At 41.8% G+C, this 25,543-nt stretch overlaps 1 protein-coding gene across 2 annotated transcripts in view; it reads right to left on the bottom strand.

The window, feature by feature from the left end:
• The window catches only part of ERG (ETS transcription factor ERG), a 104,002-nt gene that overhangs the window by 43,418 nt on the left and 35,041 nt on the right, over positions 1–25,543 (bottom strand). Inside the window, exon 1 of one of the 2 annotated variants that reach the window (XM_036392264.2) lies at positions 18,823–18,899. The exons of the other annotated variant lie outside the window; for it this stretch is intronic. Within the exon in view, the coding sequence (XP_036248157.1) occupies positions 18,823–18,840 (18 nt within the window). The 5' untranslated portion in view covers positions 18,841–18,899. Of the gene's footprint in view, positions 1–18,822; positions 18,900–25,543 lie in introns of those variants that run through there. 2 annotated transcript variants of the gene reach the window in all.

Below are 25,543 nucleotides of genomic sequence, written 5' to 3' on the forward strand. Positions count from 1 at the left end.
GTTGTTTCATACCTATGGCAGACAAAGTGAACATTCTTTGTTTGTCCCCAGACAAATCAAAACAGAACCATCCCAAAAATAAACTCTCTCTCACACACACAAAACAAATTGCTTTGTGACAGTATAAAAAAATGTAACCCCATTTACACCTGTGCTTTTGCTTTTAAACTAAGTTATTACTTTAAGCAATGCCTTTCTAAATAAAATCTTCAAAATCACAAAATATAAACGATTACTTCAGAAAATTGTCAACTGTTTCATTCTTTTTCCTTTTTTTTTTGGAGATCTGCCTCACAAATTTAACCTGTAGCTTCCAACTCAAATCATTTTATGGTTGTAGGAGCTTGTGACTCTCTCATATTCAGCAGAAATAGGTCGTGCCCCATTTTTAATTTTACACCTAAAGAAGAAAAGGAAAATGCACGTGGGCAATATCTTTGATGTGGTGGCAAGAAAAATCCTGCAGCTTTTCCCTGTGGCAATATTTCTTCCAAACTAGTGATTACCAAAGTTATCAGTCAAAATCCAGACCCTGCAGCTCTGACACTGACTGGTTTTTGCAACAGCACCAACACAGCTCCAGAAAGACAAAAAAGATCAGCTGCTGCCATTGATGGAGAAGTGAACTGAGAAGGTCAATGCAAATGATGAGGATCTCCTGTCCAGAACTGTGAGGTCTGCATTTAACACAGCAATAGAAACCTTTAAGATGGTTTTTTAAGGTGGTTTTACCCCACACCTCACTAACAAGTGTTTTACACATATTGCTACAAGAAATGAAGATGGGTGGATGAAAGGTTAAGATACGCTTAAAAAAATGTATTTTTATTTGCTTTGTTTTGGGCTGGATTGAAAAATGACCCAAAAAATGTCTTTACATACTGTAATCCAGGCCTTCCAACAAGCAGTAGAGGCGGAGAGGTATGCAGGCTGTTTCTCTTTTATTGTTTCCCCAAACAAACCCATTTCCTACAAGCTGTTCCCATATCTTTCGTGCCACGTCCAGCTTCCCAGAAAAACAGCAGGAAAACAAAGTGTGAACTCCAAACAAGCCATTTCCCCAGAACAATGTGCCACACTAAGGAGAGAGAGAGAGATAAAGGAGAGGAGAGCTGGGGGAAGAGCTGGAGGGAGGCAGAGGAGCTGCTGTGATGCTGCCAAGGGACCTAGAGAAAAAAAGGAAGGAGGAACTTTTCGAAGTCACAGAGGGGAAGAGTTGTGAGTTGTGCAACTGTAAATATGCAACAGGCAGGTTGCCAACTATTTCAAAGGATTTGAGGTTTCAAAATCATCGAGGAGGCTTAACTGATTTGCACTCTGGGTCTGGAGCTTCCAGGAACACCTTTACATGTCTGAGAGGCAGAAACTACCCCATCTTTTTATAGACTCCTCAAGCCATACTTGGTCAGCATTTCAAGCTGAATCAGTAAGGAATGTAAACAGACACCATTTATGCTTCTCTGCAATGCAATAAAATGAAAGCATGGACTAAATAAAGAGAAATGATAGATGTTGTTGGGTAAGAAGGGAAAACCAGATGAGCTTGTTCATTTAGCTCCTGGCTGACCTGAGCAGTCTCCAATGCTCCTGATGTTCAAAAGACCAAGAAAACCTACGGGCTGAACTCCCACAGGAATAAAAACCATTCATTGAGACATGTGTGATAAAAGAACATGATAAATGTTACCATGACATTTTAAAATCCCGTCTCTGTATTTGAAGGAATAAAAGTAAGGAAGGAACAAATCATTCCAACCTTTCTGGCCATAAGGACTATTCAAGAAAAAAACTAGCGTAGAATCAACACAATTGGAATGATTTCCTCAAACTGTGTCTTGGGTTGACCCCCCAGCCTGGGCAGCAGGAAAGGGGGAATTCTGTCCCTGTGTTCCACAGATGATTTCCCACCTGCAGAGCTGCCCCAGGCCTGGGGCCAGCCCAGGGAGGAGCTGGAGCTGCTGCAGAGAGACCAGAGGAAGTCATGGAGTTGATCCCAGGGCTGGATCCCCTCTGCTCTGGAGCCAGGCTGGGAGAGCTGGGGGTGTTCAGCTGGAGAAGAGAAGGCTCCAGGGAGAGCCCAGAGCCCCTTCCAGGGCCTGAAGGGGCTCCAGGAAAGCTGGAAGATGAAGATATGTAGTGATAGGACAAGCGGGAATGGCTTCAAACTGAAAGAGGGTAAAGTTAGGATAGATTGGGAAGGAATTGTTTCCTGGGAGGGTTCCCAGAGTAGCTGTGGCTGCCCCTGCATCCCTGGAAGTGCCCAAGGCCAGGTTGGACATTGGGCTTGGAGCAGCCTGGGACAGTGGAAGGTGTCCCTGCCCATGACAGAGAGTTGGAACTGGGTGATCATTAAGGTTCCTTCCATCCCAAACTATTCTATGAATCCGTGACATCAAGAATCTGACCAGCTTTGAAATCTTTGGGTAGGGAGATACATCTTCTGTAATGAAAGAGAAAAATGTGGCTCCTTTCTTTTCTTCTGTTGATAAAAGATGCAAACCCACAGATGTTGGAGTCAGTGCAGTGAAAACCCAAACACAACCATTTGTCAGAGGGACCTGGCATGACCATGAAAGGTGCACTCTGCAGAGAGGGAGATGTGGGGCAACACTCATGTCACAATGTGCTCACTTCCTACTGTGCACTTTTACTTAAACTTGCTGTAATTCTGCAGCAAAAAGGACATTTCCAGTGCCTCAAAAGTATTTACTAACCATGAATTTTACGCAGCGCTAAATGCAAGAAATAAATGGGTTCTGCTGTCTTGGGCACAGAAATAGGGCAAAGGATTAGGCAGACCTTGTCAGAAAATGCTTACAGCTAAAACAGAAGAGACACAAGCTGAGGGGAAATAGATACAAAGCAGAAGTTAAAGTGTGAGCAGTGTGACTGTCACAGCTGTGCCAGAGGTTATTTTCTCAATTGAATGAGTAGAAAATAATAAATAATGAAAGGCTACTACACATGCAGGCAAGATGTGGAATGAAGGTAAAGAGAAAAGCTTGGTAAAAGGGGGAGGAAAAACAAAGTTTCAGGTTGGAAGGGATCTTAAAGAACTTCTAATTCCAACCCCTGATGTGGGCTGGGACACCTTCCACTGTGGCAGGGTGCTCCAAGCCCTGTCCAACCTTGGACACTGAAAGGGATGTGGCAGCCACAGCTGCTCTGGGCACCCTGTGCTCTCTTGACATGACAGCAGGAAGGGGGGCTTTTCATGTTTTATTTTACATCTGAAGATTGGACTTTGACCAAGAAAAGACTTATTCTTTTATTAATACATCATTCAGCTCACCTGGAACACATGCAGTTAATGAGGTTTCTGTAATTGGGTGTGATTGATACACTGGCAAGGCAAGGAGTTAATGATGATGCACATGGAGGTGTCCAGCCTCAGGTACCAGAGAATCCCAGAATGGTTTGGGTTAAAAAAGGACTTTAAAGTTCATCTCATCCCACCCCTGCCATGGCAGGGACACCTTCCACTGTGCCAGGCTGCTCCAAGCCCCAGTGTCCAACCTGGCCTTGGGCACTGCCAGGGATCCAGGGGCTCCACAGCTGCTCTGGGAACAATTCCTAATTCCCAGAATCTCATCCATCCCTGCCCTCTGGCAGTTGGAAGCCATTCCCCCTTGTCCTGCCTTAGTATAGTCCCTCTCCATCTTTCTTGTTGGTATCTGGGTCTGAACTGAGCATCTGTTCAAAGCATCCATTTCTCAAGACCACAATTTTTCAGCCAGCCAAACCCAGATTGTTGAGGATTTCACACACCAATTTTACCTAAACAATTAGCAAATTCATTTTGCTCCATCAGAGTAAACAGAAACACTTCACTGGTGTAATCAGGGGAACTCTGATTCTTCAGAACATTTTTAAGTATTTAAAAGCTTTCTTAAAGATACTTCCAGTGAGACTTAAATCTAAAACAGATCTTTAGAAACCAACTCTTTTGTAAGAATATGGAAAACAGATCTAAAGCTTCAGTAAAACTTTTTGTTTCCTCATGTGGAGTATTTCATCACTGACCACTCGTGTTTTAAAGCTGTTTATGACCCTCTGAAGCTTCAGGCTTCAGACAAAACTGTGGAGAAAACATTTTCTAGAAACATTTAAAATTCCTGCCACATCTTATATTCTACTTTTTTCTACAGACAGGTTTTATATACTGAGTACATTAAATATTATATTGGTGACTGTGCCAATATATAACAAAAAACCACTTCAGTAATATGTACAAAGAATATTTTTAATTTAGCTATTTGAAAAATTAATTCTTATTTATATCAAAGTCCAGAGCTCCTGATTCTGTATTTCTAGGAACATCTCTCAGGATATTTTTCTAAGTTTACAGAATTTTTGAAGTGTCAGTAAAATCATCATTCCTTGCAACAAAAACCACACTGCTCATTTTAAAACTTGGTAGCTAAAAAATCTGCATTCCAAATTTATCTTTTATATGAGCCATAAATAGAACTATTTGCAAATAAGAGCTAAGAGTATCTAATTAATAGATATTTTTCAGAGCACTAAAAGAACTTCAGCATTAACTGAGCTTGGTGGCAGCCCATGCAATTTTAGCAGCTGAGCAGAATAATATCCCATTTCAAGGCAGATGAAAAGCTCTTAAAGGCTATTAATGAAAATTCAGTGGGAAATAGAAAAGCTCTGAAAATCGCAATTAAAGTGTCTCAGATGAAGACATGAAAATAAACCAGCTGTTTCTTAAAATACAGAGTGATTTTTTTCACATCACAGTGAGGATCTGTGGATGCAACTGAAAATTCTCTCTCCCCGTCCTCTGCCAGAGCCAGCACCCATCACATGGAATCAAACAAGTCAAAATGCCCCATCCAGCAACAACAGGAATAAACAAGAGGCTGCTCATGATACATTTTGGACTGTTTCCCTCCCTTATTTTCATTATTCAGAGGGAAAGATTTTCCCGCACGAACAAACTACTGTTAGAAACATTTCAACAAGACCTGGATTTGATGAGTTGGGTGAACTGTGTCTCTGCTGGAAAGGGATGTTAGATGGTTGTGTGAAGATCACAGAATTATGGAATGGTTTGGGTTGGAAGGGACCTTAAAGATCATCCCATTCCACCCCTGCCATGGCAGGGACACCTCCCACTGTCCCAGGCTGCTCCAGCCCCAGTGTCCAGCCTGGCCTTGGGCACTGCCAGGGATCCAGGGCTGGAATTCCATCCCAGCCCTGCCCACCCTGCCAGGGAACAATTCCTCATTGCCAAGATCCCACCCAGCCCTGCCCTCTGGCACTGGCAGCCATTCCCTGGGTGCTGTCCCTGCATCCCTTGTGAAAAGTCCCTCCCAAGAGAGGCAAACAGTGTAAAACCATCCCTGTCCTTCAGAAATACGTGTTTAGAAGTCGAGGGGAACTGAGGACTGAATAAAGCAAAGTGATTGAAATCCGAGTGAAAAAGAACACAGAGAAAGAGATGAAGAAGTGCAAAATGAGATGGAAGAAAGCTGGTGAAGAAAGACCATGGATGATGAAAACCAGGCTGAAGTCTGTGGTGCCAGAGGTTCTGCTGGTGGCTGGAGCATGGGGAAGGTGTGGAATACAAGAGTCAGCCAGGGAATCTGGGAATGGGACTTGGGAATCTGGGAAAGCCAGGGCTAACTGAGGCAATATTTTGTATAGCCCTTCTCTGTTTGCAAATCCAGACTTTTTTTTGGAGGTTTGGGCCTCTGTTCGCCTTTGCTTGGACGCCTTCTCATTCATTTAAACAAGGCTGGTGACTGTAAATGGTCTCTGGAACACTGGAGATTACAGATTTATGCTCACTGCCATGAAAATTCACAGTATAATGACTTTGCTTTTTTTTTTCTGACAGAGTCTCTCCAATACCAAGCTGACATCTTCAAAAAAAATTGAAAACTTTGTCCTCCCTAGGACACTTCATGACTCAAAGCACTTCCTCAACAGATTTTGTTTTCTCACCTTTCACTTTGGTTTGGTTTTTTTAGCAGCACTGACTGGCACTGATAATTATGGCTTCAGTTGTTCATGGAATAGAAGGAAAATTATTTTAAAATAAAATTTAAATAAAATTTCTCCTTCTGAGAGTCTAGCTTTAATGTCCTTATCAAGCTTAGAAATTTTATTTCAGCATCATCCCAATCCTATTTAGCTAGGATTTCAAAAGAGTTAAGTCTGAGGATTTATCAAGCTTCCTTTTTAACAATGGTGGCTGCCAACTTTCATGATCTTACTGAACCTTAGGTTCCTCTGAACCTAAATTCTGGAGTCAGCTAAGAACACTGTTGGTTTTCATTTTCAGTAAAATATTTGTGAATTAGAAGGCAGATAAGATGAGCAATATATATATGTTTACCCCTGAAATTTCATTATTTTTAAGGTCATGTCATTGTGAATTCTGAATATTTTCACAGAAAATTTAACATTTTTTCTCGTCACCTAAATTTCAATATCACATCCTACTGCTTTCTACCTCTACCTTGAGACTTTCATATAAAACTTTTTGCAACATTTTAACTCAGCTTCTTACTCAACCTTCTGAAATTCTCTTCTTTTCACTAAGGAAAGAAACACAGAATCAGGAGGGGAAAAAAAGCAAAGCAATGCCTTGGGTCTTAGACACCCCATTTAATGCTGACCTTTCTCAAGCAACCTAGAGCATCTTTAATTGGTCCTCTATAGTGTAATAAAAGCCTTAAAGCTCCCTAAGTTGCAATATTTGGAGGGAAAATTTCTATGAATATATAAATAGAAATGCATTTTCTTTACTTGGGCTTATATAATCACAATTTTGTGATGCAAAATTTGAATATTTTCAATTTTTTTAAATATAAACTGAAGCTTTTGGCAGTTACTACACAGCAAACACATTTCTCCAAGAGGCTGAACTTCCAGCTTTATTTCTTGACATTTGCAGGAATAATATTTAACCTGATGACAAGAAAACATCTGAATCCCAGCTTACAAACCAGAAACATGACCAGAGAGTTTTGGATCAGGCTTTGGAAAAAAAAGTACTTAACCCAATGTACTTTGGGTCTGTATCTTGGCTTTTAAGATAAAATTTTTAGAACTAGAGCATTTTGTCAGTGAACACTGAAGATTTCAAATGTTCACATAATTCAAGAAAGTGACCCTTAGCTGCTAAATATCACAAGATGCCCAATAAAAATGCTGAGAGCTGGTGAGAATTGCATCTTCCAAGAAGCACTGAGATGGATAGAGGCTGAATAAAAATTCTACAAAAGAGGAAAACAGTTCTATGAAGACCCAAGCTCGGAAGAGAAACATACTTGAAACGGAATTTGGTGTGGTCTGAGTCCTAAAAGGTTACATTAAGGATGTGATGTGGAGAAAAAGAAGTAAATTTGAAGACAGCAAATAAGGGGGGCCCTTGTGGCTCTGCACAAGTCCCTGCCAGGAGGGCACAGCCGGGGGGGTCGGGCTCTGCTCCCAGGGAACAGGGACAGGAGCAGAGGGAACGGCCTCAGGCTGGGCCAGGGCAGGCTCAGCTTGGACAGCAGCAGCAATTTGCCCATGGAAAGGGAGCTCAGGCCTTGGCAGGGGCTGCCCAGGGAGCTTTGCAGTGCCCAGCCCTGCAGGTGTCCCCTGCAGGTGGCACTGAGTGCTCTGGGCTGGGGACAAGGTGCCCATGGGGCACAGCTGGGACTTGGTTGTTTTGGAGGTCCTGTCCAACCTCAATGATTCTGTGATTCTATAAGACTTCACATTCATGCTGACTGAAAAGGATCTGGGCACCATTGCAGAGAGAAAATTCACGAAGAATGAGTTTAAAGTCAGTAATTTACATGCACATTTCACAGATTGTGCTTTAGCTCAAAATATTTCCAACATCTATTAAAATGATTTTTTTTTTAAGGATGTTCCAGTTGTCAAATCTGCAACCCACTTGCCCACCAAACAACTTTGGAGTTTGTCGTTCATTTTGAATGCCTGGATCTAAAGCTTCCCATTCTAAGTGAGAAAGCCAAATCATCTCAGAATCATGGAATGTTTTGGGCTGGAAGAGACATTAAAGCCCATCCAGTGCCACTCCTGACACCTTCCACTGTCCCAGGTGCTCCCAGCCCCAGTGTCCAGCCTGTTCTTGGACACTTCCCGGGATCCAGGGGCAGCCACAGCTGCTCTGGGCACCCTGTGCCAGAGCCTCGCTGCCCTCACATTAAAGATTTCATTGTTTTGCTAAAAAAAGACCTTTCCTTGGAAAATCCACTTTCAATTTCCTTTTTCTAGAAAGGTGGTATTGACAAGGAGGGGTTTTCTCGCATCAGGTAAGTGGCACAACAACAATTCCTATTTGTGTGTAAGCTTCCCTCTTCAAAACCATCTGAATTCTCACTGAGCACAGGCAGCAGGAACTCTCAACTCGATCAGCATCTTGAAAAACAAGATCCCTATTCAGGGCTCTAAGCAGAGATTTAACAACCTCTTAGGGACTCTCTTCTTTTAAAAATAATTCAACCTGGCCCATTAAAAAACTTTCTACTAAACTTGCCTCCTTTGGCATAAAGCAGCAGTGATTTGGTTGGCATTGTAAAGATTTACTATACAATTTTCCTATCTTATTAGAACCAGTAATGGAATTCACTCTCTTGAATTGCTTTGGCTCTGAATGCACAGAGCTGAAGAGGATGACATCCAGAGGTTACATTCCTGTCTACCTTTCATTTCAGCTTTGTAACTGGAGCAAGTAAATTTCCCTAAACCCTGTGGATTCTAAATCAACGGAAAATGCATTTTTAATCTCGCTAGTATGAGAAACCCTAAGAATTCAGCAGTAATGTTATTAAACTACTTGATGATTAAAAGAAAATTAAAAAAAGAAAATTAGAGAATTGTCAGTAACTTGCGGATAGATTTTTTTTAGAAGAAAACTTGAGTTTTGTATAATTTATTAGTTTTGTTGCATGTTTATAAAACAAACTGGAAATAAATCATCCAGTGAATGCTATGCAGCCCAGGACCCTCCACAGAGCTGCATTTCTTGGCTGGGACGACCCAGCCCGACTCAAAGTTCACAGAAGTCAATGAAGAGACTCAGCACCATCGACAGGATGGAGCTGATCCCAAGCCAGGACAGGAAACTCAAAGGAAACATCAGAGCCACCCTGTTTGTTGCCTTGAATATTTGTTTAGTGTTTCAGAATTTACTGACTAAAGCTGCGTGGCAGAGAGCTGGCAGCCAGAGCCTTCTGCCAAGTTGTGTTATTTTGGTTGTATCAGAACTCCTGAAATACACCCAAAAACTTGAGGGAGACTTTTGTGTTCGTGCCTCAGCCTCCTTGAACTCAGTCCATGCAAAGGCTCGGGATGAGCCTGGACTGGCAGAGCTGCTGCAGCCTTGGCTAGAAAGGCAAAACTGGGCTAAGAACATGATGTGCCTGCTTCTCCTCACACTTCACATCCATCTCATACCTCTGCAGCCCAGTGGATCCACCTCTGAATGGCTCCAGCTTGGAAAAAAGAGGAAAGTTCAACAGGTTTAATGGTTTAAGTGATGGGCCTAAGTTAGGTCCATCAATTAATAGCCTCTATTTCCCAATGTTACGTCTATGGAGAAAAATAAATGCCTCAGAGAGTATCTGAAAAATGTTGGTAAGACCTTGACATGCAGGAGTCCTGAGTCATCCTACAGACACCCTTTTCTCTCCACTGACCACAATTCAAGCAAGGCTCCTAGGTTACACAGCTAAGTACAGATAGATTCTAATGAAAGTCATGCTCCCTTTCCTCCCCCTTTCATTTTAACCTGATTTTAAAAACCCCAAAAAAACCTGTCTTGGCTTAGAGACCATGACAGAACTCCCAAAGTTTGAGGTTTTTTGAGTGGTCACCATTCTCCAGTGGTGTGGGAGTGGTCACCACTCACCATGAGAGGTTTATTGCCTCTCATTTAAGCATAAACTGAAGGCCTTGTCCACCAATCGACCAGACAGAAGCATCTTGGGTTCCACATCTCACCAGGGCTGCTTTGCTGGCTAAAATTTTCTCCAAAAACACACCCTTGGACCTTAAAAAACAAGTCCAAAGAGATGAGGAGGGACACAAAAAAGGAGCCTACGAGCTTGTGTCCACAAGGAGGGTTAACACAAACACTCCTGATTGTTTCTGTTGTTTATGAATCTCGACCTTCAGAGGAGTTCTGAAATGTGCTGTCTCCTAAAGATGTTCCCCGCCGATATGACACACGCTCTGCATTGTTTGGCTGCTCACAGGCATTAATATCCCAGAGGTAACCCACCCTTCTCCTAACGGCTGCTGACAGGTCCAATGGCTGAGCAAAAATCAGTTGGAGGAAAGGGAAGTCTTGTCGGAAACGAGATTAATCTTGTAACGAGTGTTCAGCCCTGATAACCCATCTGTGCAGAGAACTGCTTTAACTGGAGAGCAATTAACCTTCACCTGACAAGCTCTGTCCAACTGTTATAAACAACATTAAAGGCACAGGACCCCCCTCGTTTTCCCCCCTTGACGTAGACTAAACAATCGGATTCTGAATTCCATGAAAACAGCAGAGGTAACGATGCCTCGATGACAAATGGTGGGGAAATATTTTAAAAGGTAATGCCTGCATGGAAATAATGTGAAAAATGTCTCTGGCCACCACTTTAGTGAGTTGATCTGATTAGTAAAAAGCAACAGTTTTGAGCACTTCCAAAGGAATACCTGACGCATGAGGAAAGCTGCTGTGAGCACGCCAAAGATTAAAAATTATAAAAATTTATGTCAGCAGATAAGAGTTGACTAAACCACATCTGAGGAACATTGCTTTCAGGACAAAGTGTGCATCTCTCCAGCACCCCTGTGAGCCCAAAGCCAAGGGGCAGCTTCCTAAAGCTTCTTCACCCATGGCCTTGGGAAAGCCACTTGTCATAATCGACCTCCAGCTTGCAGAACCCCTCTGTAGTACCTGGGGTTTTGGGTCAGGTGCCCTCCTGTCCCACAGCCAAGAAATCTCCAAGGGATGTGTTCACCATGGTGTCTGGAAAGGCCTGTGAATCCAGCCTCAGATTCCCAGCCTCAGTAAACCCAACCAGATCCTCAGACCCCAGGTCCAGAGCACTACATGAATTTAGCAACCTGAGGAGATAACTGAATGTGGGACTGCTCTTCCCAGATGAGAAGGTGGGATATAAACGAAGCCACAGCAGCAAAAGACTTCTCAGTTCTGCAGGGAAAGGCCAAAATACCCATCTCATTCACAGTGGCAGAAACCTGGAATGACACCAGCGGAATCACTGGCAAAACAACACAGAAATTTTGGGCTGAACTCCTGAATAAATTGAGTGAAAGCCTGGCCCCAGTCAAGTCATACTGTTGACTTCATTTTGGCCAATTTCACTCCAGGTTTCATAAATCCTCATTCATCCTGCTGTTCATGTGCCTGAAACAAATTACCCTGAAGTTACGATTAGCAGTGGAGGTTTTCTGTCTTTATTTCCTTTGCTCTTTTCTCTTTTCCTTAGCAGAGGTTCAAACACACAGGTTAGTCATTTTTTTACTTCCCAGCACTGTGAGGCAAAATTTCTGTTTCAGTCATTTTGGATGAATATGTACGGCACTGTGGATTGCAAAAAAAAAATTCTCCAAGATCTCCAGAACATGCTCTGAACTATTTGTTGGAGAAGTCCACCTAAAGTGCTACTGAAATGTGTATTTTACTTGGAGATGTACAGAAATGAGCAAAGGATTCAAGCAACAAGGAGTTTGAAGGAGGATTATTTTTCATCTGACAGAATGACAGCGCATTTTGAAGCATCCTGATTCCCAATTATTATAAAATGCAGGGGCACTTTTCCTACCCCTGCAGAGAAAAATGCTGGTATTTCATAGTCCAGGATAACAGCATTGGTTTGAAATTTATTACAGCAACAGATGCATTGTGCTGGGGCTTGAGTATTTAAAAAGCATCAGGTAGAGCATTACCTTTATATGAAACAAGAAGGACTCAGATCTTTCCAGTGAATTAGATATTAACAGATAGGAAGTTCCTATTGAAAGCATTTCCTGTATTGGTAGTCCCTGATTTTGGCAGCTTATCTGGGTAGGAAATGAATGCAGGAAGTATCTGTCTACAGACCCTTTATCATCAAGGTAATTGCTGTGGCAGCATTTTGCTGTTTATCAAGGTAATAAACAGAGAGTCTAAAAAAAGATGTTTTTCAGCTCTGAAGAATGAAGTTTAAAAAAAAACTCCTGCAGTTATGCAAAACCTTCCACGTAGAATTAACTTGCTGCAATGAGGGATTTGTCAAACAAAGCATTTCCAGGCTCCTGGGGGGGTTTTTCTCCACTTGTGGCACCGTGTGTCTTGGTCTGCCACTCTGTCACCCCTGTCCAATCAGGCAGGTACCTTTAAAGAGTCCTGCCACTTCCCGAAAACTGGGATCCACCCCTTCCTGCAGGTATTTGCATAAAGCCAGTCCCTGTCATGTGTTGGCAGCACACACCTTTGACTAAGCAAGTCAGCTCCTCTCTCAGGGTGACGAGGTCACGCCAGCCTGGTGACACCACTTCCCACCCACAAACAGCCCTGCAAGGGGAACACATCACATCCTAGGCATGCCTTCCACTCACTACTCCCAAAAAACCATTTCCCTTGGCCACTCTGAGTCCCTCAGCCTAGCCCTTAAAAAAAAAAATTCACTATTAGTCATCATTCTTTTTTAACTTTTAATGTTCGATGGCATTCTCGTGACGAATAATTGTCAATTCATTGATTTTACTTTGAAACAAGTTTGATAATGATAATTACCAGAAGAGGTAATTGCTGGTTCATACACAACACTTATTAAAAACCACAGTGAATTGTATTTATTAACCACTAATACCCCTTTCCTGAAAGAAATGTCCAGTCTTTCTCTGTGCATAGTAAAAATTGGTAACCCAGTGCCTAAAGATGCAATTCAAGGAGAAAGGTAATATTTGCAAGCCAATCTCACTAGATTTCCTATAATCTCTCTGTTCATAGTTATAAATTATTTACAGGATTATACAGTCCTTCTAAGGGAGCAGGAATAAACTGAGGGACACAGCATTCTCCAAGCTCAGACAGACTTGGTTACAAAATTCAAAACAACCCCTCCAACCACAAAGACACATCCATTCCTTGAGCAAACGACTGATGCCTTTTTCACATAAGTGCTTCAAAGTTTTCCTATCTTTGTTGATGTTTTCCATGCAAAAATTTCTTCTGCAATACACAAATATAAATTAAAACAAATATATGTATATCAAAGACAGCAAGGTGGCTGTATAATTACCTATCCAAAGAAATTAATTTTTCAAAGATAGGTATGATAAAAATCCCATTGCAGTCAATGAATTAGTTACCCTGACAAGGTTTGGCACTGTGATATTTTCTACTGTATCACCCTTATTTTGCTACAATTCATAATATGAGTGATGCAAAGCAAAATTTTCTTTTTTTCTTTTTTTTCTTTTTCTTTTCCCAATTTTCTAAATAATTCTCTTGGCTTGATTCAGAAAGTTGCATTACAAAGGCTACTTCTTCCTGAGTAAACAGCATTATATATTTTTATTGAATTATAAAGCGTTGCTTGGAAAATAAATATCTTTTTTTTGGCATTGATATTTTGCAAAACTGCTTCTGTGTTTATGTTCCAGCAAGTCATTCTCCAAGAGCACTTGTTTCTTTGAACATTATTTCTGAAAGGCCTTTTGTAACACGGGGAACTTGCTGAAAAACATTTTGTTAAGGGATAATGTAGTTCTTGTTCAGGAAAAACAAACAAACCAACAAGCTCAGACAGTCAAACATATGCATTTTCCAGCTGTTGTTCCTTGCCTGGGGACTTAATTCTAGAAAGCAAAATCCTTATATTTCACTTGGTTTTGGCATATGAAGACACAAACCAAATTGAGTTAAATGACTGCTGATTAAAAGCAAAAGAAAACAACACAAAAATCCCCCCAGAATAACTTCTGTTCATTTCTGCCTTGAAATTGCACATTTGTATTTGAGTCAGAAATAGTGCTTTACCTGGAAATAATTATAGCTCTGATTCTGCTGCCTTTATTGGGATAAAACCTTCATGAAATTGGTGGAAGTTTGGATTGAGGAGTGGAGGATCAGGGTAAGTGCTTTAAGGCTCTGTTGCTGTCTCTGGTTCACCAGAGCACTCAGGTGTGTGCTCAGCAAAATTTAAATGTTCAACATCACCAAAGCCAACAGAAGGATTTACAAGCTTTGATAAAGTTAACAAACTTAAATATGTTAAAAAGTTAAACAAGTTAAATATGCCATTGGATCAGCTGCTAACTGAGATGGGGGGGAAAAAAAAAGATAATAATCTTTATAATTGTTGTAATGCAAGGAACAAAAGTACAAATTACTGTGTCAGCTCTGCTGGACTCAGTGCAGATGCAATCCTCTAAACAAAGCCCTAAACATTTCCATATGCCAAGAACAGATTTATTTCTTAACTGTCTCCAGCTTTCAGAAGCATTTCAGTGACTACTTGGAGTTTCTAAAGAAAGTGAGAAAAATCTGATGGTATAGAGACAAGCACAGAACAAAATTCCTCAAAAAAAAAAATTAATCCTGCCTCCTATATTCTGCTTTAATCAGTGCATCCACACCCTCAAGCCTCAGAAACCACAAATATTCTCTCCTGTCCTTTATCAAACACACAGACTTCTTCTCCCTGAAATCACAGATTCCATACAAATTCATTCTATCACTTCAGCAAATAACAATGAAGAGTGGATGTGAGCATATTTAGGTGCAAGTTAAAGAAATATCCACAAGTATAACAAATATATCATTATAAAGTCAACGTACTGAAGAGTTTTTCTAAGAATAAGTATAATGGCACTGGCAGGCAAAGAGAGAAACAGAGCAAGGCTTGAACATGACAAGAAATTAGAATTCTAGTTGTACTTTTCTACTTAATGGGAAAAAACACCAAAATGACCTCCAGGATAACTATTTTTACTGCACCTCAAGGTGACTTTAACTAATTTTTGCTCCATTCTATTAAAAAAAGGCAAAACACAAACAAAAGACTGATGCCCAATTCAGATATGTTCTAAAATTGTATTTACAATAATTAGTGTGACTAATAAATATAAATAATTGCATTTATTTGATAATGTTCAGCTTCAGTGCTCTGCACTGCTGTGCCACCGCAGAGCTGTCAGACACCACCTGAGCCAGAGGGAAACCTGTCAGCACTGAACTCTTCACTCTAAGGAGACTTTTTCCACTTGAAAAACCACATTTCATCCTTCAAAATGCCAAAAAAATATAACAGAGACCTCAGCTGAGTATGCACCAGGTATTGGGATATGAAGTATCAACCCAAAATCCTGGCTGGGCAGGAACCTTCTTGCACCACCTTCCTCTCCACAGCTTCTTGCACTGACCTCTCCCCATCCAAGGGAGAGATCCCTGGCCTGGGCAAGGATGGTTCAGTGGGGAAGTCAGGATTAATATTATTTATCCCTGTCAGAGCTTGGGAAAAAGCTGCTGCCTCATCCTCCTCCTCCTCCTCCTCTTCAGGACAAACCTTCTACCACGGCGCTTTCCCCTTCCCAGGGAAAAAGGAACAGCGGGGCAGCAGGAGGAGGGCACGGGGTGAGAAGAGAGTGATCCCCTGGGAAAACCATGCTCAGGATGTCAAACACAGCACCCAAAAACTCACTCATAGCATTCAAAATCTCACAGTCCCCAAAAACTCCCAGCAGGGTTTGCCTGCCCAGACCCCAGTGAGCCCCAGTGGAACCAGGTGGGTTCCTGCTGAGCCCTGGGCAAGGATGGTCCAATGGAGAAGTCAGGATTAATATTATTTATCCACAGCAGAGCTTGGGAAAAAGCTGCTGCCTCATCCTCCTCCTCCTCCTCCTCTTCAGGACAAACTTTCCACCTTTTCACCTTCCTGGGAAAAAGGAACAGGGGGCAGCCGGAGGAGGGCACGGGTGAGGAGAGAGTGATCCCCTGGGAAAATCATGCTCAGGATGTCAAACGCAGCACCCAAAAACTCACTCACAGCACCCAAAATCTCACAGCCCCCAAAATCTCACAGCCCCCAAAATCTCCCAGCAGGGTTTGCCTGCCCAGACCCCAGGGAGCCCCAGTGGAACCAGGTGGGTTCCTGCTGAGCCCTGGGCAAGGATGGTCCAATGGAGAAGTCAGGATTAATATTATTTATCCATGTCAGAGCTTGGGAAAAAGCTGCTGCCTCATCCTCCACCTTTTCACCTTCCTGGGAAAAAGGAACAGCAGGGCAGCAGGAGGAAGGCATGAGGTGAGGAGAGAGTGATCCCCTGGGAAAATCATGCTCAGGATGTCAAACGCAGCACCCAAAAACTCACTCACAGCACCCAAAAACTCACAGCCCCCAAAAACTCACAGTCCTCAAAAACTCACAGCCCCCAAAAACTCACAGTCCTCAAAAACTCATAGCCCCCAAAAACTCACAGCCCCAGAAACTCACAGCCGGGTTTGCCTGCCCAGAGCCCAGTGAGCCCCAGTGAAACCAGCAGGGTTCCTGCTGAGCCCCAGTGTCCCACGGGTCCATCTGCAGGGCGGTGAGAGGGAAAGGATGAATCAGACACCCTGACTGGAATGTCACCTTTGCAGGTTCCGAGAAGTCTCTGCCCCGTTGTGAACAAATACAGAACCATTCCCATCCTAATTCTGAAATTTAGTGACTCCACAGCTTGCCCAAAGAAGTCAGTGAATTCCCAGATGAGGCTCTCCACACTGGGAGAGCTGGGCTCCCCACTGCCAGCAGACAACACAAGCCATTATATTCAATATTTGTATGATTAAATATATGTATGTGTGTAACAGTTTAGCAAAAGCTAAACAAACACCTGCCTGGCCTTCAAAGGGAATGTCTTTATTTCAGAAATCCTTCAGTTAAAAGGCTTCTTTATCCACTCCCCATAGAAGAGGAATTGAAAATCTTTGGACTGTCTCAGCCTCATGTCAGAGCACATTTCCTGCACCTCGAATACAAAGCACCTGTCATTTCTTTCCAGTCATTTCACATTTTGCACTTGCATAAATAAAATTTTAATTCTTGCTACAGCATGTAAGGTCTTCCCAGCAGCCTGGGCAGCAAAATCCTCAACATTTTGGGTTGCCTGAGACCTCCTGCAAGATTCACACTCCAGACAAGGGCAGCGAATTGTACATTTTTCCATTTTGCTGAGTACATTGCATTACCAGGCTGTATAAAACAGTTCTCTAAGTGTAAGGTGGAGATTAAATAACAACCATTAGGTATCATTTAACAATCTTCTAGCCTATTAAAATTCAGTCAATATGAAACATAAAGGAAATAAATAATAGAAGTTACCTAAAACGCAAACGGCATCCATGGGTGCCATCATTTTTGAAAATAAATTTTGCATCAATATTCTGATTAACAGAAGCAAACCCACCATTAAAACCTCAGTACACAGCCCTCCTTTTAGCCAAAACTTGACTCCCTGAAACTCAAGATTTTCATTAAATGCCTGTCATGTCCTGCATGCTCTCAAATGCACGGCAAAACCAAAGGGAATTCAGTTTCAGGAGCTATTTAGCATTTAACAGATGCTGGCCAGCAGTGCAGAGGAGAGTCAGATCTATGTCTCTATTGATAGCCCCATGAAAACATCAGTGATTACAAAAACAAAAGGTTCATTCGACTTTTCAATCACACTGCCCTCGGGCACTGCTGTCGGCTTCCCAAAACCGTAACAAAAAGCATCAAATGATCTCTGAAATGTAAACACTGGAGCAGAATTTACTGAAAAATCCAAATGCAGCCCTGCTTATCCAACAGCCAGGCTATTCCAAACCCCTCATTAAATCTCTGAGATAATCAGAAAAGTACAGAAACAGACAATGCCATGAAGAAAACAAATACCTCAGACCTGAATCCGACAATACCTTGATCCCAAACCTGATAAAACAACACAGCAGAGTCCTCACTGTCCGTGCTCTTTATGTAAAATTAGTTTCACTATCACAAATCGCTTAATTACATTCTGCAATTAATCACAGCTATTGCTCTATTGGTAACTGCTGTCCAGAGAAACAAAAACTAGATAGACAGACAGATTTACTCAACTTTCTAAGTGACACAGCCCAAAACAACTCAGCAAAGCCATTCTTAAAAAAAAAACAAACCCAAAGCCAACAAACCATGCACCGAGATCAAATTATGCAACAAGAGGAGATTTTTATTGTCCAAAAAATTAAAACAATAAAAAACGAACACGCCCGTGAGATCTTCCCACCACCATTAAAATAACATTCAGAAAAGTCCCGAGTTTAAGGCTAAGAATTTCTAGAAAAGCACATAATTAACACCTGCATGAGAGAGAGAAACAAGAGCTGGCGCCTCTCCTTCCCATTTGTGTCCCCATCCGCAAGAGAAACATTTCAAAGTATCCAAAAGTTTAGCGCCCTTAGGAGCCCGGTTTTTCCTTCCAGTGCGCACCCTCTCCCCTCATGGCAGTCCACAAACACATCCAAGTTGTCCGAGGGATACCTACAAGAAATTTCTGAAGCTCTCACAAAAGGGCTTCGTCTATGCAATCCACACCACTGAACAGTGAATTTAAAAAACCCAATTTTTTTTCCGAGTTTGAAGTTTTTAAGCCTTGCGGATGGTTGGAGTAGGAAAAAGGAAATTTACTAGGCAGTACAAAGGAAATCTTGTTGTCCTCTATTGTGGCAGTGGGGGTGTTGCCCAATTCTAACTTATCTAGGTTGATAAAGGAAACCAAAGAACACGGCAGTGAGAAAAAAATTCCAACCAAAAAAAGGTACCCCCTCCTTACCTTAATAGTGCTTGCCATAATGTGATCAAGATTATTGATCGCTAATAATTGCTAATAATAATTATTGCTTCGCTCTGACCAGAAAGAAGTTTTGATGAGGTTGTTTAGAGCGGATGAGATTGTGCTAACTCTGGGAAATGAAGTCAGCCAATGGCAGGAAGAGGTTTCTATTGGTCCTGGCCACCGCAGCTCGAAGAAACAGGATATTTGGGAGTGAAGAGATAAGAGTCCTAAAACAATGTTGTTTTTCTTGATGATATGTGACTGATTTTTTTTTTTTTTAAATTTTTGTTGTTTTTTTGGTGGTTTTTTTAAACAAAAAAGTCAATTGCCCCTGGCCGCCTGGGCAGGTGTGATGTGATGTGCAGTAAGTGTGACAGGCCACTTCGAGGCAGGATGCAGATGTCAGATGAAATGGGCCAAATTCAGCAGTGGTTTGATGCAGGCTGGTCACTGGGGAATTGCTGATCCAGGGCCAAAGCCAGGCTGGGTATAAATGGGTGTAACTCCAAATATGTTAATGAGGTCTGGCCCTGCTTACACCACGTCTATATTTGTCCATTAACCTCATTCCTGCATTCCTGAGCTATTGACACTTTCCAGCCTATCTGATTTAGCGTTTTTTTTTTCATTAGAGAAGAAGCAGATAGGTTGGAGACAATAATTTCTTTTTGATGTCTCTTTCTTACTGAGGAGAGGAAGTCACAAAATGACATAAAACTTCAAAAGCAGATGTCTGAATGCCATAAACAGTCTTAAATCTTCCATGTTCTTCCCTTAATTCACAGCCCTATCCATGAATGGAAATGAGATGGTTTCACTGGCAGGTCCCTTCCTGGTTAGAGTGTGATGGCCATTTTTTATTCAGTGTTATATTTTTATTTGTCCTTTTGGAGCACTTGGCAGTCATGGGGCACCCCAGAATTCCCAGCTGTGCAAACAAAACACTGTCCCTGTCCCAGGCCTTTGTATAAGAGACCTGAACGTTAAAAAAAAAATATGTAAGAAAGGCAGAGTGCTTCCACAGTACCAGCCAGGGTATTCCACTCAGGATCCAGTGCTGGCACAACCCTTTCACACTTAGGAGCCTCACAGTTTTCTATATTTTCACAAAAGATACAATTCCTGGTGTCAAGAGATTCTGAGCTTTCAGCCTGAAGAGAAAAGCTTAAAAATACAACCCGTAAAAATGGAAGGAAAAATTAGAACAAGTCAGAATTCATTCCTTTAAAAAAAAACCCAATTTTAAAAAGCTGGTCCTGCTCTGACAGGTTTATAATTTCTCATTGCTCCCTATGACAACACCCAACCATGCACAGGTTGCCTGGAAGATGATTCCAGCTGTAGTAAGGTCCTGCCCTCTGACCAGGGACTCTGGTACAATAAAAAGAACAAGAAATAGTGAATGGCTCATTGCAGCATTATTCAGTGGAAGCAGATGACCTCACCCTCTCCCAATGCCGCCTTCTCCCAACCTTAGGAAAAAAAAAAAAAGGAAATGGGAGGTTTGTTCTGTAGCTGGTAATGATTGCTGGCATTCAACACACAGTTTTTCCACACAAAGACAGCAGAAAGTCCCAGTTCACTTCTCTCCTCCTATCCCAACCCAAGAAAGATGAAATGCATTTTTCCAGAGGTGCACACAGAGTCCCTCACTGGTTTGTCCTGCAGGTGCTGCTCCATCTCCCCCAAAGCAGGGCAGAGCAAAAGCTCATCCACCTCCCGTGCTTGTGGGAATGGCTCTGCCAGATCCAGGAAATTCTCATTTCCAGGTGTCCCATGGAGACCACAGAGCTGGGAATCCCTGGATGCAGCAGTGACAAACAATCACTAAGGTGGAAAAGAGCTCCAAGATGGTAGAACCCAATCTCTGGGACTCAGGATCAACTCTCTGCACAAGATCAGCTCAGTTTTGGAGTTCACTTTAAGGAGCTCTCTATTCTTCCACTGCAGAGATTATTTTTCATGGCTTCAGAGCAATCTGGAGTCAGCACTGCTATACAATATTTTATATTCTCCATCAGTTGGTTGATGTAGAAATGCAGTGTTGCACTGCTGAATGTGCTCTTGCAGTCTACATCCACCAAATTACAGTGCTCCTGCAGAGTAGGTAACTTTCCTATTTTCATTATGAACAGTATGAAAAGAAAGCAATTTATAGTAATTGTATTTCATGGGGATGTTGATTTCCTCCCTTTTCATCTCCAAACAATGAGCAAGACAGCCAAGAGATTAGAACCTTTCTCTTGAAATTTCAAAGCATTGTATAATGTTTCAGTTGGGTGACTTCCACTCCAGTTAAGCCCCTGATATTTTGGTTTTTCCTCCAATATATCAAGAGGTTGCAAGTATCAGTTCCAGCTCCCCAGTGGAGAGGATCTAACAAATTGATTCACAAGCAGTTTTTAGTAATGGTTCTTCTCCATCCCACCTCCATATACACAAACCTCCTCTTGGTTTACACAAGGATTTTGGAAGCATAATGAGCACTGCTGAGCTCTATTATTATTATATAAGTTTTACAGAGCCCACAGCCCAGTAAGGATTTTGCCATTTGAAGCTGGCACACATTCTGTGCCAAAGAATCCAGGGAAGTTTATTTGACTTTCAAACTAATACCCACGGGCAGATTTCTGAGTGCTTACGCTGAGGCTGATCCAACTGCAAGCAGAGCTTTGGTACTGTGAGGCAAGGAAAATATTGGGTTATCAAATCACCATCATCCAGTTGCAAAAGAAAAAGAGTACAAACACTCCTGTAATTTTTCTCTTTTCTGATTTTTTTAAGGTTAAATAGAAAGAAAAAATGCTTTTGTTATGTTGGGCAACTCTGCGTTATTGTCTGAAACAATGGTTGCGTGTTTGAAAAACCTGGTCAACAAATAGAATAAAAACAGGAAAAAAAAATCCACACAAGTCACCTAATGCTCCCCCTCTAATTTCTCTCTGAAGCTTGTCACCCTAATTTGTCCTGCCTCCTTTCAGCTGGAATAGTCTCCTACTTTCAGCCTGCATCTGGGAACTATGGAGCAGCAAAACTCCCCAGCATGTGTTAACACTGAACATGTGCTGAAGTGTCTTGATCAAAGCAGGCACTTGCACGTGCTTTAGAGTTACAGCTGTGCTTAAACTCTTTCCTGAACACCCTTAAAATCTGCTTGAAGTGCTTTCTACCTTTAGGACTCAAGAGTTCCCTCTTAAGAGAAAATCTCTCCAAACTGGAGATGAAGGATCCGATCTATGCTGATCTAAGCCTGCTTTAACCAACAGGGCCCTGGACAGACCTGAAGATTTGGTTTGATTATGCAAAAAAAACCCAATCAGATTGAGTCCTAAATTAAGAAGATGAAATTCCAAATAGAAAAGTTGTTTTGCTTGCTGCAAAACAACTTTCTAGGATGTACTAGAAATATGCTCAGTATGTGTGTACTCACCTGAACACCTAAAATGCATTTTACATGGGTTCAGCTGAGAGTGACTTGTCACATGGGCATGGAGGGACAGGACACAGGGAATGGCTTCAAACTGAGAGCAGGTTTAGATGGGATCTTGGCAATGAGGAATTGTTCCCTGGCAGGGTGGGCAGGGCTGGGATGGAATTCCCAGAGCAGCTGTGGCTGCCCCTGGATCCCTGGCAGTGCCCAAGGCCAGGTTGGACACCGGGGCTGGAGCAGCCTGGGACAGTGGAAGGTGTCCCTGCCATGGCAGGGGGTTGGAATCAGAAGATCTTTAAGATCCTTTCCAATCCAAACCATTCTATGAATTATAGAATTCCAGGATTCTATGAAATATCAAAGAAACACATTGCAGTATTCCCTGTGTAAATAGATCTGTAATCCCTCTTGCTGTGTGGGAGGTAAAGAAAGAACTCTGCTCTGGGCTGACCAAGAGATTAGAGACACACTCTGCTATGGTAAAAAGGTGACTTTCATCCCGTGAACTGCACTAAAATCTCCGGGTAAATCGTTCAAAAACTGGAGATACATTCACCTTTCTGTTGTGCTTGGTATGGGTACATACAGTGTCTGCAGATGTGGCTATTAAAAGAAAAGACAGCAGAGAGAAGAAATGAGTTTTGTTCCTCTCACCAACCTTCCAGGTAAAAAGGAGACTCTCCTTTAGGTAGAACCAGGCTACAAATCAAAAAACTGGAGCACAATAAAAGAATTTGCACTGCAGTTTTTGGAAGCAAGTTTTAAGAAGTCCAAGCAAATTACTGCTACTTCATGGCACATGAAGACACATTTGTAAAGGTCTCAATTCTCTCAAAAGAAGTCAGCATTTTGCCAAATTGCAGCTGCAGTTTGGCCATATCCAGTCTGGTGTGTGAGGGTCAAGTACACTCTTACCAAGCACTTCAGCTGGATTGTGTCCCTTTAATTCCCAGTTTTCCATGAGCTCTGATGAAAATATCAGTGATTCTCCTCACAGAGGGTTAAAATCTCCCCTCAGCACAAAGAAAGGTCTCACAGTCAGGGTTTTAACAATGAAACAAACATGTGCCCAGGAGAGAAAGGAATTCCAGTAAGGGGCTGCAGGACCAGCAGCTATGGGGTGATGGGCTCTGCTCCCCAGACCCCCTGGAACCCCTGGCCCTGGGAATGTTGTGCCCCTGGGGCTGCTGCAGGGACCTTTTCCTTCCATGCCTGAGTGGCTTTGATGCAGCACCAGGTCTGAGAGCACAGGACAAACTCCATCCTGGGAAAAAGGGATCCAGCTCAGTGGTGGTGCTCCCAGGGGTCCCAGGATGAGGGAAGAGATGAGAATCTTGACTCCATGTTTCAAAAGGCTGATTTATTATTTTCTGATATATATTATATTAAAAGAAAATTATATATATCAAAATATATCTATTATATTAAATTATATATATTATATTAAATCATATATTATATTAAAATGATATCTATTATATTAATTTTATTATATATATTATATTAAAAGAAAATTATATATATTATATTAAAAGAAAATTATACTAAAGAATAGAAGAAAGGATTTCATCAGAAGACTAGAAATGAAAGGAATGGAATGGTAATAAAATCTTGTGACTGACCAGAGAGTCCGAGACAGCTGGACTGTGATTGGCCATTAATGAAAAACAACCACATGAGACCAATCACAGCAATGCACCTGTTGCATTCCACAGCAGCAGATAATCATTGTTTACATTTTCTTTCTGAGGCTTCTCAGGAGAAAAATCCTAGCAAAAGTATTTTTCAGAAAATGAGTCTGTGACACAGCTGTGGGATGGGCTCACACTCACTGCCCCATGGCTGGAAACATGGAGGTCAGCTCCAGGAGCCAGGCACTTGCATTCCCCAAAATCCAAACACCACGTGGAGGTCAGCAGCCCATAAAGGCAAGTAATTAAAATAATTATCCCTGCCTGATCACAGGGATGACACAACTTGCATCCCACAAAAAGCATCTTCCCCTCCAGCACTGCTTCCAAGCTTTTTGTGCCTCTCAATTCCCTCCCTGCCAGCACAGAGGAGGAGCAGGGAATGTCCCCACGCCTTTCCCTGTTCCCTGCCCTGTGGGCAGCCCTGTGGTCACTAGATGGTGCTCCCTGCCCCTGGAAAGGAACTTCCTCCACTCCAGGCAACGAGCAGCTCTTTCCCAAGTCAGCACTGATGCCTTTCAGTAAAGGGAATACTTTAAAGAAGGATTTTTCCTGCTGCCCTGGCACCCCCCATCACTCTGCACCCTGCACTCACGGCTGGTTGTCCTTAGTGCATTCCCACTTTTGCTTCCCTTCCTTTTGCTGCTTCAAACCATGTGGACCATCAATCCCTCCATGACTTTTCCCCCATCCCCACCTTCCTTCCTTCCTCACAATGAATTCACTCGCTGGCAGAACTGAAAACATGAGAGAGAACCTGATTTAGGGACACCTTTTTTATTCAGCATTACTTCATGAAATAACAGCACTCAAGAATGGGCTGTTTCCCCATGGAAAAAGCTTTACAGAAAAGAAACCCTAGAAGTTTTCAGAGTGAAAATCAAAATACTTAATTTACCAACTCCTTATCTGTGACCCAAGCCACCTAAAATTTTACCAGCCAAAATATTTTTGGTGGCTACAGCACTGTTTGCCCACTTTTACTGGAGACCAGCTTTAGTGGCTACATGAAACAAACACCACAGAGCTAGGAAATAATAAATAAATAAATAAATAAATAAATAAATAAATAAATAAATAAATAAATAAATAAAATTTTTATAATAAAGAAATAGTATTTTAATAATAAATAAATAATAAATAAATAATAAATTAAAATAATTAATAAATAATAAAAAATAAGCAGAAGTTCTGTTTAGATGACACTGGAATTGTTTTCAACAATCAATTCATGTCCTTCATAAACAGGGAAGTGCTGACACTCACTGCAGATTGGGAATTGAATTCCCCTCTGCTGAAGTGGGCTTCACTTCATCAGCCTTGAAGGGTTTTAAATGCAGGTGTCAGAACTACCCTAGTTCTCCAAGATTTCTGCAATCCCCAACACAACCACCTTCATAATTTTGTTCAATCTCACCTACAACTGCTACTTGAAAAAGATGAGATAAATTGCACCTTTAAATTATTTCTCTTCTCTTCCCTATCTGCTACTCCCAGCTTTTGGAAAACTCTGCTTATATGAGATCAATCTCATCTAAAGTTTCCTTCCATTCTTCCTTAATTTCCCACCTCTGAAATATCAAGTTGTACCACCAAA

Source organism: Molothrus ater, chromosome 2 (assembly GCF_012460135.2).
Source record: "Molothrus ater isolate BHLD 08-10-18 breed brown headed cowbird chromosome 2, BPBGC_Mater_1.1, whole genome shotgun sequence".
Taxonomy (NCBI): domain Eukaryota; kingdom Metazoa; phylum Chordata; class Aves; order Passeriformes; family Icteridae; genus Molothrus; species Molothrus ater.